Genomic DNA, 15,671 nt, shown 5'->3' with positions numbered 1-15,671 from the left:
GTGTGTGTGTAACATCTTGAACTCACTGCCTTTTGGCATAGGCCTTTGTTACAAAGTTGGCCGAGCCCACCTCTTTTCATAAGAAAACAACAAATATTAACGCAGTGATCCTATAGCAGTTTGAAAATGAACAGTGGAGAGAAGAGAAAATGTTATAGTCTTTTTTTTTTTTTTTTAAGCTAGGGTATGGTCTTCTCCCAGGAATGCTGCCAAGCGGTGCTGGGGCTGTCAGCTGCACAGCAGTGGTGTGCTGATGTTGGGGCCTTCTGCTCCAACCCTTTTTAAAGGCAGGAATGCAAGTCGGCCCTGTCCCTGCCTACCTGGGGCCACTGTGGGTGCTCCTGCCCTCAGAGCCACCAACCCCCAGCTCTGCAGAGCGCCACGTCCTAGGACGGCCTGTACTGAGCAGAGGCTTCCAGGCATGATCCCACTGAAGGTGGCTCAGAACAAGACAGTTTCTCATGGTTATCGTTACTATATGAAGCCTCCTAAGGGAAGCACTTATTTGGCTAATCCCTTTGTTTTGGGGTGTTCAGGGTTTTTTCCCCTCAGTTTTCCTGTGAGGGAAAACGTCAGCACTGGTGATTTCTGGCAGCAGGTAAGACTTACCTTGTTGAATTTTACCCATTTGATAGGATTGATCCTTGTGAAATTTGCCTCCTGCCCTTTGACGTGGCAGGATGGGGGGTTATCCCTTCTTCTCCAGTCACCTCCCACCAACAACTGGGACAACGGTGATCTCCTTGAGAGAAAAGTGCCTTTCCAAAGACCATCAGGTCTCTGGTTCTGCCTTCATTTTATTTAGGTTTTACTTGGGTTTAACGGAAGGTTTGTCAGCAGCTACACAGGTGTAAATCAGAAATAGTTTCGTGCCTGATTCATTCAATCTCCATATCTCATCCCATTTGGCGAGAGCTCCTTTCGGCTGCTTTGGTGCGGACTTCTTGCTCCCAGGAGGCAGAGCTGAGGCCAGGGGGGCTGGGAGGTCAGAGACCCCTCTCAAGAGGAGCTTCAAAACCGAAATCTGGGAGATGACTGCTCATGCTCCCTTACATCCTGGGCTGTCTGCAACCGCTGCCAGAGCAAGACCTGCCCCGTTCCCCCACCCAGTCCACAGGTCTTTGGACATCAGCTTTCCTGCCTCTGCCAGATGGAAATGATGGAGGAAACAAACGTTTTCCCAAAAATAGTGCCTCCCTTTGTGGCGTTGAACAGCCATGTGTCACTCACGCTCCTGCTGAGTCTAGCTTTAGGTACAGCTGGCTGCTCTGGGTAAAGAGGGCTATTACTTCTATGACTGTCCATACAACAGAGAGTCTTTGTACATAATGACTCAGTCTCTATAAAAAAATCCCCAAACCCAGGAGAGGAGGAATTGAACCAACCCGTTGGGACAGGGCAGAGGCAGCAGAAGGATGTACCAGCCAGATGGGAGTCCAGGAGGGGGTCCCCGCCAGCCCTGCTCCCCTTGCCTGGAGCACACCGAACCCCCACCAGGGCTTGCTCCTTCAGGCATCTGCATGTGGGGCTGAGGTAGGTGACTGTGATGCACTGAGGAGTGGCTGTCACAGTGATGTCCCCACGCTCCAGCCCTGGGCACAGGCGAAGGTGCTGGATGAGCCATGAGGGTGGAGGGATGAAAACCACCACAGAAGCAGGCAGCAGAGGAAGTTGCCACTGCTCTGAGTCTGCACTGAAGCTCTGATTTGAGGTTAAACACAGCACAGAAACTTTAAACAAGCAGGTGGGAGAGTTTTCAGAGCATGCAAGGACTTTTCCCTTCTCCTCCACTCCTGTGAAACTTGCCCGAGGACAGTGGGCACAGGCACGATCTGGCAGGAAGGTAGAGCAGTGCATCCCCCTAGCTCCTGCACTCTGGCTCCTGATGAAATTCATGCAAGTTTTAGAAAGCGATTGAGATGTCTGGAGCTTCCTCCACCCGTCATTGGCTTGTTTCTAATAGAAGCTGTAATGACACGCCTGGAGGACAGCATCATTCAGTTTTCTGTACAGTAATCGCAATTTAGATGCTCTGTAATAGAATAAGAGCAAGAAGGGAATGGCAACCGGAATGGCTTGCTGGTTTGTCAGGCCTGATGAGCTGCAACACGGCAGTCAGGCAGGCCCTGTCCTGCTCTGTTGGGAATATAGCTTTGCCATCCTATCTTGCAATAAAATGTGCCTTGCTGTCCTCGCTGGCCAAGCGTGCCGACTGGAGACAGAACTGCCCTGCAGCCCACACCTCAGTGCCCTGGCCGCCTGGCGGCACCTCTCGTGGCACACAGCAGCCCAGCACACAGCAAAAGCTAGTGGCTGCTGGAGGCAACAGCACGTCTTTCAGCTCCTACGGACTTGGCTGGGCCTCTCTGCAGGCCCTTGGTCACCCCAGTGTGTGCCCAGAGCAGCCTGAGCATCCCACAGTGCTGAAGCGTACATCTGCCCTTGGGAAGTCCTGGCTTGTGTCGCAGAGCGCTGCCTCCAATTTTACCTGCAAACCTGGGGAATTTTACCTGCAAACCACGAATGCAGAGCTTGGTGCACTTACATATTTTATACGTAGACTTACCCTCAGCTACCTCTGTGAACCAAAGAAAATCCCTCCTGCACTGTGCTGTCCTGTGAACACTCATCTGGCTCCCTTGACATCAGAGCAGGGCTGGTGTTTGTCAGCTGGGAAGGAGCTGCAGCTAATGCGTATATCCCATATAGTGCAGAGCTCAGCCAAGCTGCACCCTGGCCTACCGCAGAAAGTCCTTCCTACTGATTAAAAGGCCAGAAAAGGGCCTGGCCTTTCCCCTCTGTGAGCAGCTGCCAGCACCATTCGTGCAGGGCAACTCTGCTGTTTTGCCTTTTCCTCCTGAACCTGCAGGAAAAAGCAGCAGGCGAAAGCCAGGAGAAACCAGCAACCCACTGCCACCTCCTGCTGGCGGCTTCCCGGGGGTTTGCAGGGACGAGTGGGGCTCGGGAAGAGTGGCCAAAGGCCCCGTGCAGGCTCTTGGGGGCCACCAGCGTGGGGAGGTTTGGGGGTCACCGCCCCGCTCCCCAGTGCAGAGCTCCGGGGATGCGCCTGGGGTCTGGGCCTCATTGCCTCCAGCCCCGCAGGGAGCAAATCAGCTCAGGCACCAGCACTGCTGCCAGCTGCTCTGGCAGGGACTGGCATTCAACTGGTATCACCTTCCCCTAACCCTCACGCTTCTACAGCTTCATCAAAAAAGCGGGTGCAGTACCATTTGACTGTCCTTGGTTTCTCCAGCAGTAACTTCTTTTTATGGAGATGGAAAAGTAAAGGGTATCCTAAACTCACACCCGCAACCACCTGCTGTCTCTGGGGACTCTGAATGTCCTTGGTGTTAATTCAGTAGCACTCCTCGCCCCTCAGGAGCTGTGCGGGGCTGAGAAGCAGCCCTGCCTCCTTGCCATTGAAGCCTGTGCCTCTCACAGCACCCTGCCCTGCCAGTCTCAGCCACCTCCTAAAAATCCAGTTTATCATTTTGCAGAGTTATCTGGGAATCTCAGCCAGCTGCGAAGCACAGCAAGGGCCAAGCTGCTTAATCTATCAGCGTGCATGCATGAAGGAAGAAGCATGTCCATCAAGGAAGACCCCCCACGCTGGAAGATGTCCTGAGGGGAGGATGGCAGGCAGAGGCCCCGATAGCTCTGCGGCGGGGCCCTGGGGCTCTTGGCTGGGGTCTCAGCTCTGCCAGAGGTATTTCAAAGACAGAATCTGCTCCCTGACGATACAAAAATCACAAATCGTTTTTTTACTGTGTTTTCTTTCAGCAGCTTTTTCAATTGCCATTCATAACCCTCTCTCACATCACCCCGTCAGCTCTCCACTGTGTCTCAGCTGCCAGACACATTTAAGGTGCCTGCCGGGCTCCTGGCAGTGATCTTTTTCCATCCCTCAATCCCTCCTGTGCTACTCACAGCCCAGCGCTGTCGCAGAGGAGAGCTGGGCTCATGGTCCGTGGTCCCCATTGCTGTCCACGGAGCAGGGGCAAGCGGTGCCACAGGGCCCCAGCTCTGACGTCCTCAGTGCAATGAAGTCGGCGGGGGTTTTGCATGCCACCGTGGTAGAGGATGGCAAATTAACACCTTCTGTTGGGGTCCTTTCCTGTGTCCACGGCAGTTACTAATTTATTTTGAAATATATATATTACAATTGCAGTCTTACGCTAATTAGGCTTGCTGCTATGAGTCTTCATTGTAAAACTGGACTTAAAATCGGGGCTGCCCCTCTTGGAGAGGCGGGCGAGGTTATGGCCCCCCAGCACCCATCACTGCCTGCACCACCCAACTCGGGACAGGGCAGCAGCAGGGCCACCCAGCCCCAGCCACTGGGAAGCGCTGGGCTTCCAGCCCTTGTCTGCCTGCACTCCTGGAGGAATAAACTTTCCACTACCTTTTCCCTCTCTCCATTTTCTCCCTTTACAAACATAGATGCCTACCTCATTCTCTGGTAATCACAGCTAGTCACTCTCATTTAGCTTCCACCCACAATACAAAAGCAAGCCTAAGTGCCGTATTTAGCACCAGGGTCTGCTCGCTGGCGGTGGATATTTTCCACTTCCTTCATTCACTGATGTCCCTGCTGCCCCAGGATGGCCTTACAGGGCACTATTCCATGAGAAAATGGTCTCAGATGGTTGGCTTTTACCTTATCTGCTGTGATGCTCATGTGAGTATCCTGAGACCTGAGCACTGTCCTGCCCTTCCCGAAGCAGAGCCAGGGCTGTGCGCACTACCCCCAGCACCGGCCGCAGAGCCCCGCTGGCAGGGGATGCCCAGGGCACGTGTGCTGGCAGGGAAATGCTTTCTTGAATCGCCATCCACCTTATGGGACACAACTTGGCAGCTCTGCCAGGCGCAGTGTTGCGCTGGCTGGGTCTCTGAGCTCGTTTAGCACCTCGTTGACTGTTCCTGCCTGGGCTGCCATCGCTGCTGGGAGCCGCCGGGCAGGCGGAGAGTGGCACCTGCCCTGTGCCCTTGACCCCATACAGCACTTCTGCAGCACCAAGAGTTCAACGTTCATTTCATGTTTCTTTCCATCACTCCCAGTGGTGTCTGGGACACCAGAGGGGGTATCTGCAGGGGTCCCCCCGCCTGGCATGAGATGAGGGCAAATAACCACGCAGAGCTGGGGGGAAGGAGCTTGCCTTTGTGGAATGGGCTTGCGGATGAAAAAGAAGGGAGGAAAGGGAGGGAGTGGAAGGAAGAACCTGCCCACAAAGTACAGCAATACTTTCGATATCCTCTTTTTCCTATTTCAATCTAGCAGGTTTTAAATAAAGCAACATTTCAGCTGGTTTTGCCATTGTTAAAAAGAGTTTTTGGAAGTCTGGTACTTCCTTGCAATGACAGGTAATAGACAGATCCATTGATAATGACACAGTGCATGCATTAACAAGCATTGAAAATCTCTGTACTGTGAAATACCTACCAGTGCCAGAAAAAAGCCTTGCTAATACTGTGGCTGTGTGCTAAAACATGTATTTCTTTTCTTGCTAATTCTTCCAGGGCAGTGGGAAATGTTGCAGTGCAGCTGACAGCATCTCTTAAGTAATGAAATGTTCCAATTCGATGGTTTTCCACACTCTCAATGGCATCACCTTCTTCCTGTTTGTATTCCTCCAAGAGGCTTAGCAAGATGAGAAAAGCTACTTCAGAAGCAATTGCAGCATGTCTGCAATTGACTTGTGGGTTTGGGGCTTTTTTTATAAGGCTTTATCTTCTGTAACACCTCTCCTTATGCTGGAGGGAATTTGGCAAGGGTTAAATAGCTAATTTCATTAGCAGATGTGATTTCTATGTACTGTGAGTTCTACTGATTGAATCATGGAGTAAAATGGTAAAAAGGAGTTCTATTCTAAGCTTTTTGAAGGGCTACCAAAGTGGCATTTGCATAGGTCTGAGTTAGAGAAAGCTGACAAGTTTTGAGGAGGTCTAGATAGGAGAAAATGAGGATGACTCAGGTGTAAAACCAGTGGGGTTTCTTTTATCAAACACTTGTCATGGTTGCTACAAAGGAGTGTCTGCAACTCCAACTAGAAGAGCAAACCATTAGCTCAACAGAAGGTCAGTGGGGGAGAGCATTATTAATCGACAGCTTGCATTGTAAAATCATTTTACCTCCACACCAAGGAGTCATTAATCTCTGAATTTTTACATGATGAGCATGCGAAGCACAGATTTAAGGGCATCTGATAATGTTAATCCAATTATAGTTCTATTCTAACATCCCTTAAATGCCTCAATTCTTTTATCAAGAGACTTAGTTTTCTATTATGAGTGATTGAATTAGAGATATGAGGAAAATACCAGTTCTTGTTACTGAAGAAACTGAGTCTTTCAGCCCAGTACTATGAATCCCAAGGATCCAACAGCATAGCCTGTGTCCCTCCCTGTAAAGGAATAGTAGGCAGTATTTCTGTTGATTTGTTTTGTTTAAGCCCATATGCTTAAAATGTGAGTTCTAGCCCCCAAGCTGTTATGCATCAGTCATAGATGGTAACACGTGTGAGGTTCATTTATTAAAAGACAGGTAACAACAGCTGACTCAGTACATCAAGGCAAGGTGTCATGATTTTAGATTTGACTGTACTTAATTATCAATGGGAATGGAGGGCCAGTGACATTGATCTAAAGTACGCAGGTTTTCTTCGTGCCCAGTTTGCAATGCCGTGACCTGGCTTCTTGGAGTACCCAGCACCATGTTGTAGGCCATGCTGGACACAGAGATCCTTCTGGCTACATTGCCTCGAGCTCATTTTTCAGACTCCTTGAACTCTCTGGTCTTCCCTAAACACATGCTTTTGCATCCAGCTGGAAGCACTGACAATAGCAGCAAGCTGGCCTTCCTGCTTGCCTTCTCCACCACCCTTGCTCCGTGAGCCTCCGTAAGGAATCTGGTGGAGGGGAGATGTCCTGTGCTGCAGGTGAGTGAGAAAAATGGAACATTGGGGAATTAAATTCCCAGGTATTGCAGGCAACATCGTAGTTATGCTTAGTAACATCAGATGTGCAGACAGGGACTCCGACCTTGCTGTCCTCTTATACCAACTCACTTGGCATTTCTTGTTCCTCACCTGACATTCACCATCCTGGTGTGACCACCATGAGACTTTTCCCGCCTTGTAGCCTTTGGTCACACACAGGGGCTGGCCACCTCACCTGTCCGCTGAATGGAAATCTCCTAAAAGCCTCTCTCTTCACCAGCCCGCTGAGTCCATCACTTTGAAAATGGGTGACTGGAAGCATACATGTATTTCAGACTAAATCTCACCAGAGGCCTCCTCAGCCCTCCCAGTGTCTTCCTACCCGCCCACCCACTCCAGTCTTCCTCTACCATCCTCCTCTCCCAGTATGTTATCCTTGCTTCTACCTTAGTTAGGCTGCCTATGTTGGCAGGACTGACAAACGGGCTTCGGGAGGATATTTCACTATTTAATGTATTATTTCCTGCTCAGAGGGAGGCCACACAGCTAGGCCATCCCTAACAGCTGTCCAGCCTGTTCTGAACAATTTCTAAGATGAATATGATGTAATTTCCCCAAGACACACTAGAAGGGGCCTCCAGTTAGGGAGGTGTGTCTATCAGCCCCTATAAGCCTTCCTTGCTGCCAAAGGCGATAACATCACCCGTCATTGCTGACCTTTGAGAATAGCTCATTATAGCACCCTTTTGCACAGACACACAGCACACTCCCTCTAGTCTTTTGCGTATGAAACATACCCAAGTGCTTTAATTTTTTTCCTCACAGGTTAAAACCCAACTGCTTTTTTTCTCTCCTGGAGTCTTTCAAAATCATCTGCATCACCCTGAAAGCGTGGCCCCACAGTCCAGACACAGTGCCAGGCAAAGGCTTCAGCATGGCTCGGCCTGGAACAACGATTACCTCCCTCCCCACACGAGCATGGCCGCTGTTAACATCCGCCGTGGTGATCTGTGCCTTTTATGCAGCACTGTCACAATTTGATTCATATCCTGTTTGGAGCCCAGCTGTAATCTGCAGATTATTAAATCCAGAACTGCTGTTTATCCAGGTATTTTTCATTTTCATTTCATTTGTGCTTATTTGTTTCCCTCCTGAATGCAGAATATTCCATTTTTTTCCCCCAGTAGTTTATCTCACTGATTCCTGACCTTCCCTCCAATTAATCAAAACCATTTGTGAATTCTAATCAGGCCTCCCAGCCTGCAACCCTGGTGAGCCAATACCCTGGTTGGTTTTAAAAATTTAGCTTCTAATCCCTTTGTTAATTGCATTAATGATGACATTTCCCAGAAACGGCCATGAGAGACTCCTGCTGGGCTCCCCTCCTTTCCTCCATGTTTGACAACCTATTTATATTTTCCGTTCCCTCCTGCTCACAGAAAGCAATGAATCAATGCTCGCTCCCATAGTTTTGGGGGCTTTCTGCCAGTGCCAGTAGAAGTATTTAATGACTGTGAGGGGATTATTCACTCCCTTCTTCGCAGAGAAGTGCCCCAGTTTGCAGTACTCTGGTGCTCATGGAAACTAGCCAATTCGCTTCTCCCTGAATTCCCTTCGGCTGGTGATTGCAGCGTGATGGCCCCCTCACTTGAAGCCACCACGTTCAGAGCTAATCACTTTGCACATGCAGTCAATTGCTTTGATTTCATGATCAGCTTGAAGCAAACCCAACTACATAACAGCCTCTGTGTGGCACGGGGATGCACAGGCCACCCAGTTATTATGACGTTCATCTCGGGGCTGGGCAGAACTCCTGCTCCCTGGGGAACAGACCAATGCAGAAGTGATGGAACTGCTCAGTGCACAGCCCCAGCCCGCTGTGGCTTGGAAAAGCTGTCCCACCACCCATGGCACACAGAGCGCTAGGAGCCACGCTGCGTGCTCGCGGGGCAGCTGTCTCACAGCACTCGTATGCCTGCTGTAGCATGGAATGTCCATGAGAAGCTCAGTCACTCCAACGCCTTTGGTTGTTTGCAAAATAAAGCCACCAGAGAAGGATCTCAATGATGAAATTTATTACTGTCAAACGTTTGGCTGTAGGCACAGAAACGTAGTACTCTACACCGTTTGTTTTGGTGGCCAGGTTGGAAATGCCAGCCATCTGCAGTCACTCATTCTAATGGCAATGAACATAAATGTGCAATGTCAGCTTGAAATGAAACCTGAAATCATACTGTATCAATTCAGTGGCAAAGAAGCAGCAGCCCATCATGGAATGTTGAAGAAAATTTGTACTATTCCCATTGAGCACTTTGAAAGAAAGTAAGAACGCATTTCATCTTAAAAATGTGAGCAGTATGAAACAACAACCTAACAACGTGAACGGACATGGTGAGGCCTTCCTCAAAACCATTTCTGCCACGATGGCATCAGCCTGCTCCCCCACAGGCATGCACATCAGCAGGGCTTGTCCTGATCTCATGCAGTCACCCTTGCTGTGGTAGTTCACTGTGGTCAAGAAGAGTTGAGACAACAAGAGGGAGGCCAACCCCATGGAAACCTTCCCTGATCATTTGCCCGATTTGTTCCAACAGTGGTGGCCTAACAGTCCTCGGTGACTTTTTCCAGTTGACCCACATGTTATCTGAAGTCTCAGAACTGGACCCGGCACATTAGCTGAGACCTTATGAAGAACCATGAAAGGATGATCTCAGGTGGCCTACATTCAGAACTTCTACTCAGACACCTTCCCCTCAACGACTACTTTGTAGTCCCCTGTAACCTCACACACTGTTTTACAGAATTGCTGCAGAGCCAGAAACTACTGCAACTGTGCGGTAGGTTTTTGTTGCTAAGTACTTTTACCTATTTGCTCCGATTGATTTTGCTCCTCTTTCACGTATTTTTTCTAATTCATAAAAATAATTGCAAGTTTTAATCCCATCTTTGAAAGTGCTTAAACTATCTCCAGTTGATATAATTCACTAATGTAATAAACATCTGTAATATATTATGTCATCGATGAAAATGACTGAATTACACCAAAAGCAAGACAGGTCCCAATGGAACAGCAATTGCTGTATTTTTCCAGCATTGACGATGAAAGAATATTAGCATTTTCCTGAATGATCTAACCAGTTTTGTAGTATTTCATAACACTTCAAATGAGGCCATTATCTCCTATTTTGCTTTTAAAATGTCACGTTAAAGTGGCTGTTTCTTTTTTATCCCAAAGCTCATTGTTTTGCTTTTCAAGGAAATTGTTTCAGAAGTGTGTATCATTAGCAAATCTTTATTGGTTGATGTAAACCTAGCTGTAGATTATTTTCTTTTAATTAACTATTTAATTCAATGATTATCCCCCTTCTATGAAGCCTGAAGGAAAAAAAGACATTGAGCATTTCAGTTTTCCTGAGATTTACTCTTAGTTTATTTGTTAAATAACGGAGTCAGCTTTCCTTCCCTTTCTATTACGGGTTTTACTAGGCTTTAGCAGTTATAATTTAGTGATTTTCTCTCCCTTTTCACACCTATCTGTGCTTTTACATTTATCCATAGCAACATATCCTCCCTTTCTATTCTTGTTGATTTTTCTATTTAAAGAACTTCTGATACAGTCATAATAGCCTCTTACCATGCTCCCTGGTTTCCCACTGCATTGGCATAATTTGTCATTATGTGTCCTTTTATTAGTTCTCAAAGATGATAATAATTTATCATTCTGATTTTTTCAGCCATTTTACAAATATTCTGGAGTGAATTTAATGTGTTCCTACTTTGGGGAGAATTTCCAGCTTTTCAAAATGCATCTTTTCAGAGAACACCTGATCTCCTGAACTCTGTTCCTCTCATTCAGATACCTCCCTGGGGGACCACAGGTATGTGTATAGAAGTGAGCTGATTTGAAGTCCATCTAAATTCTATTGTATAGGTTGCCATTTTTGCCTAAAATTACAAAAATCTTTTTTCTAACTAAGATCAACCAGTTTCTTTTTCCAGATTAGCAAACAATTCCTCACTAGTCAGAATCAAACCTAAAATAGTCACTCTCAAATTATATACTCCATGAGACAATGTCCTTCCTCATTTGTAGGAACATTTGTACAGTCTGCACCCTGTTGTAGCATTTTCTGCATGTATTACAAAGACAACATCTGTTCCAAGATGGATGCCAAAGGAAGAGAGCTTTCATCATGGCCAACAGTCTTCCTTTCAGGGCAATTCATCTGGCACCTAACATGTCACGTCTTACCTTCCTTAAACAGAAATACTCTGTGCTACTCTTCAGTCACAGAAAATTATCAAGTTTTGGTAGCAGCTAGCATTTCTTAGGAAGGAATATGAGTTTTATGTTCCATTATTCTTCAGAATAAAGCCAGAAGTAAAAATGGCTGCATATGATATTTGGAGGAAATTCAAGTGTTGACCATTAACTCTCACCTCTACTACTGGAATGACTGAAGCTACCGTGTGAGTCTACATAATGATTCTCATACACGTTACAGAATCGAGATGTCAAACATATAGGGAATGTCACAAGTCTGGAAAAAGTCTCCTTTTCCCACTAGAATACTTAGTCCACTGATAACATCTATTTCTTTCCATTACATATGTTAGATTGAGAATCTAATACCAAACAGAAGAAAAAACAGCAGCACAGGATGGTACTTAGGCTGGTGCGAAAAAATAATTTTGATCAAGTAATAGTTATCTTTAAAAGCTCCTTCACTTGTTAAATGAGTTGTTAAATTAATTTTGATACTGATCTTTCCATTACTAAAAGGTGCCGGTTAAATGAGAGCTATTACTTTACACTGAATAAAATAAGTTTGTGATTTTGACCTTAGAGCTTTGACCTTCTCACCTGTTAAATACATGGGCCACTGGGAACCAATACAAATGTCAGCATAAAGATTTGGCTAACCAAATTAAACAACAGAAATATAATATTATTTCAGTTATTTCTGAAGTGTCAACACTGTAGGTATGAAAAATAAATGCAGAAGATGGAAGGAGAACACCACCACCGTTCAGTAGATTTAAACTTACTCTTTATGATGCACTTTTCATCAAAATCTGTAGTTGCCAGGTATCAAATTTCATTCATGCAACATCAATCCACTAAGAAATACATATCCTGGTGAGAAAATTAAAGCCCATATTTATGTAAAAACTGTTTTGAAATAAAAATAAAACAAGATTTATTTTTACAAAACAAAAATATTATTATTTTTTTAACCAACAGAATAATTATCTGGAAAAAGTAATTTCCCACATAAGATAGTTAAAGGAAGTTAAATATATTTAAAAGTGGAAGATTCTGCATTTACATAGTTATATGCCATTAATATTGAAGATATGCTTTCTGGCAAAAAACTTCTCATGCTTAAAAAACGCACCTTAGTTTCATACTGTACATTACAACATACAGTAGTAAGAAACAGAAGTAGTAAACAGGTGATATGCAAAGAAAAAAAGTTACATTACCAGACAGTTACAACTGTGACACAAAAAAATTTAAATGTTCAGTTTTAACAGTATTTGAAGGCAATTCACAATCATTTCAGGAGTTCTGTGAAATTTAAGGCCATTAGTTCTAAATAAAATGTATCTGACACAAACTCACAAAACCGTGTATTTTGTAAAAAGTATACATGCAAAACCATTTTATAATTATATATGAACAGGCATATAATAAAATTTTGGGGTAGTTCTGTACACAAAATAGTGCACAAAGCAACATGGTTGTGCAATTTTTAAACCAGTTAATTAATGTTATCATTCATGCACCCTGAATGGAAATGTGACAATATTAAACCCAAATATTAAGAGTCAGCATCCCTTTGAATGGGCAATCTAGACAAAAAAAGTTAAGATTTTATATTAAGTTTAAAACAGTCCATTATAAAACATCTGCTGTAAGCACTCCAAAAGACTTTTCTGATGCAAAATTTCCAGTGCTTTAAGGGATGCATGATAAGATTTAATGAGCTCAGTGACTCAACTATAATACTCTGATAGTTCTGATTTGAGGTAATTTTCTTTAATTACTTATAGCAAGTAAGTCTCCTAATCTGCTTCAGTAACTAGTTTAAAAAACTGTAAACTTAGATAAACCTAGGAACTGGAGCATCCCTGAAAAAAATACACATACCTCCCCCCTCAAAGTTTGGGGTTAGTTAAAAGTTATATGCAGTTGTGTTATTCACATTTTAGGAATTTATTCTCAAACCGTGAGATGGATTACTGAGCACTGACTGAAGCAATTCAGGTATTGGAAAACACATACGTATTTGTCCTTTTCTTAGCTTTCATTTCTGTTTGTTTGGACAAACATTCAAAGAGATATTGCTTCTCTTGTTATCTTGTGACAAACTATTGCAAGCTAGAAGACATGTGAGTCAATATTCCAAACTGTTATTCTTAAGAATAGTTATAAAAGTACTGAAATTTAAAAATAGTAACATGTAAACATTGATACAGAGTAATAGCATTCCTATACATTTATGTACACACAGTATTCAGAGAGGACAATCTTTTTTGAGTTGAAATCCTGACTTGTGCTTTCCCCTCCAGTAAATACATCAAAACCTAGATTTTTTTGTCATTCCCCACCCCCACCCCCCAAAAAAAAAAAAAAAAAAAAAAAAAAAAAAAGACTTGGAGAGATCATCAACATTTTGCTCCTAGCATAAAGCTTTCCAGTTGCTTACGCAACCATAGGAGAATTTTGGTATGTGAAGAGAATTTTTCTAGCTCTGAAAAGTTACCAGAAGCTACTGCTGCATCCAGAGACTCTTGACTTTTGATAAACGCTGAGCACTTTGACTTTTGATAAACGCTGAGCACTTTGGAGCAGTCATATCTGAGTCTGCAACACATGAATAGGGGGTGTATAGGGTGGTGGTGCAGGTGATGGCTTTATTCCCCTGACTCTCATGTAGGACAGAAACTGCTCTGGGATCTCAGCTAAAACATCTTTAGCAAGTCTTGCCATGCTTAACACGTGGTTTCCACTTCTGTCAATGTAATCGCGGAACGGCACAAACTACAAAACAAGAGAGACATTCACACAGGTAATTATGCAGACACAGAATACATTTTACAACACAAAAATAAGAAAGTTTTATCTAGAGAGTTAGAGTACATGAATATGCTACCTTACACATTTTATATATACATATAGATATTTTCTATTTTATATATACACATTGTATCTCAATTTTTAAACACCTGCTTTCTAATAGAAACAGTGTCATACTTTCACTCAGGTGAAGTTCTTTACGTAAGGCATGGCTAGCTCAGATTGCTAATGATGTGTTTCATTGGTGTATATATGGCTTATCTCTCACTCTCAATCATTTTCATAAAGCTGGCAATTCTGTCTCAGAAAGCTATCCTTAGCTTACTTTTCCTGCTTGTGGGGCTCTCCTACCAGACTGCCTCTGCTCCAGCAGTTTGTGAACAGAATTTTTGCCATCTGAAGTGAACAAAACAGAAAGGATGATTTTATATTCTTGACCATATTGCATTATACCTAGCAGAACTACAAACCACTTGAACCTATGAACCACTTTTTATATGATACTAACAAACGCATAAAGAATCTAAGCAAAAAGGATTGGATTAAAAAAATAACTTGTTACCTGATACCCAGATCTGCAATACTGAAACTGATGTGCTAGGCTGTGCTATGCTGGAATTCAAAGCCTAACGGTACCTTTTCACCCTCTCGCAAAACAGGGAAAATTTAATTCTTAACTGTTGTATTGCAGGATAAAACTAGAACTGATTGATAAGTCAGACCAACAGATCTCTCATCTGCTGGTTGAACGCTAAAATCTGAAGACTCTTTTGCCCATTATACCAACCAGAAAAATTTTTGCTTTCTTGGATGCACAGCATCCAAGGCTACAGATTAAATTCCATTTTTCTAAAAAGCATCAATGTTTTCAAGATTTAGGGGAACACTGAAAAACAGTGAGAGTTTAGCCTACACTGTATTTCTGAGATCCTGAGAGTTTTCCAAAAAAGACAGAAATAAAGAAAACTATTAAATATATTAGGCAAATAAAATAGTAATAAAAAAAAATCTTGGGGAAAACACCCAAACCAGAACAAAAAAACAACCAAACCCAAAGACAACATTTCAGCAATAAAGAACTTGAATGTAATTTAATTGTTTTTACAACAACTTTGGAAAACACTTCTCATCCAGGACTTAAGAAACTTATTTAGGCATCAGTCTCCTATTAAAAGGTGTTTAGAATTCAAGTAAGAGATGACGCTGCATAACCCTCCTGAAAAGGATCTTAAAGTGCCAGGAAAAAAAAAGACTTCAAGCCTGGGTATTTGAACTATGTGGAATTAAACTGAAACCTGTGACCAACAGCTACTGATTCGGGCATTTCCCCGGGGAGCTGTAGATTGGCAGTTTTTTAAAAGATCACAGAAGATCACTTGATCATGGAATTGTTGAAGCTAGAAGTGACCTCTAGAGATCCTTTAGTCCACCCTGGCTGCTGAAGCAGACAGCTAGTGCAGGCTGTCATAGTTAGCAAGACTACAAGACTAGTCAGCAAGACTATTTAATGGGACCAGCCTTTATTCCGGACAGGAGCATCCTTTACCACTTCATTGTGCTGTGTCCAAGAATGTATCAGGCATAAGGGCAGGAGAACAGCAGGCAAAAAGGAACCTGATTTTAGGGTATTAAGCCAGGAAGCAAGGTTCCAT

At 44.1% G+C, this 15,671-nt stretch overlaps 1 protein-coding gene across 2 annotated transcripts in view; it reads right to left on the bottom strand.

Moving 5' to 3' along the window:
- Nucleotides 1-8,988: 8,988 nt before the first annotated feature.
- Nucleotides 8,989-15,671, bottom strand: part of CPNE8 (copine 8) — a 110,004-nt gene continuing 103,321 nt past the window's right edge. For both annotated transcript variants that reach the window (XM_055807796.1, XM_027793764.2), the window contains one exon: nucleotides 8,989-13,983. In XM_055807796.1, coding sequence (XP_055663771.1) covers nucleotides 13,795-13,983 — 189 coding nt within the window. In that variant the 3' untranslated portion in view covers nucleotides 8,989-13,794. The remainder of the gene's footprint in view (nucleotides 13,984-15,671) is intronic.

The sequence above is a fragment of the Falco peregrinus genome, chromosome 6 (assembly GCF_023634155.1).
Source record: "Falco peregrinus isolate bFalPer1 chromosome 6, bFalPer1.pri, whole genome shotgun sequence".
NCBI lineage: Eukaryota > Metazoa > Chordata > Aves > Falconiformes > Falconidae > Falco > Falco peregrinus.
This window is presented reverse-complemented; position numbering and strand designations above follow the sequence as displayed.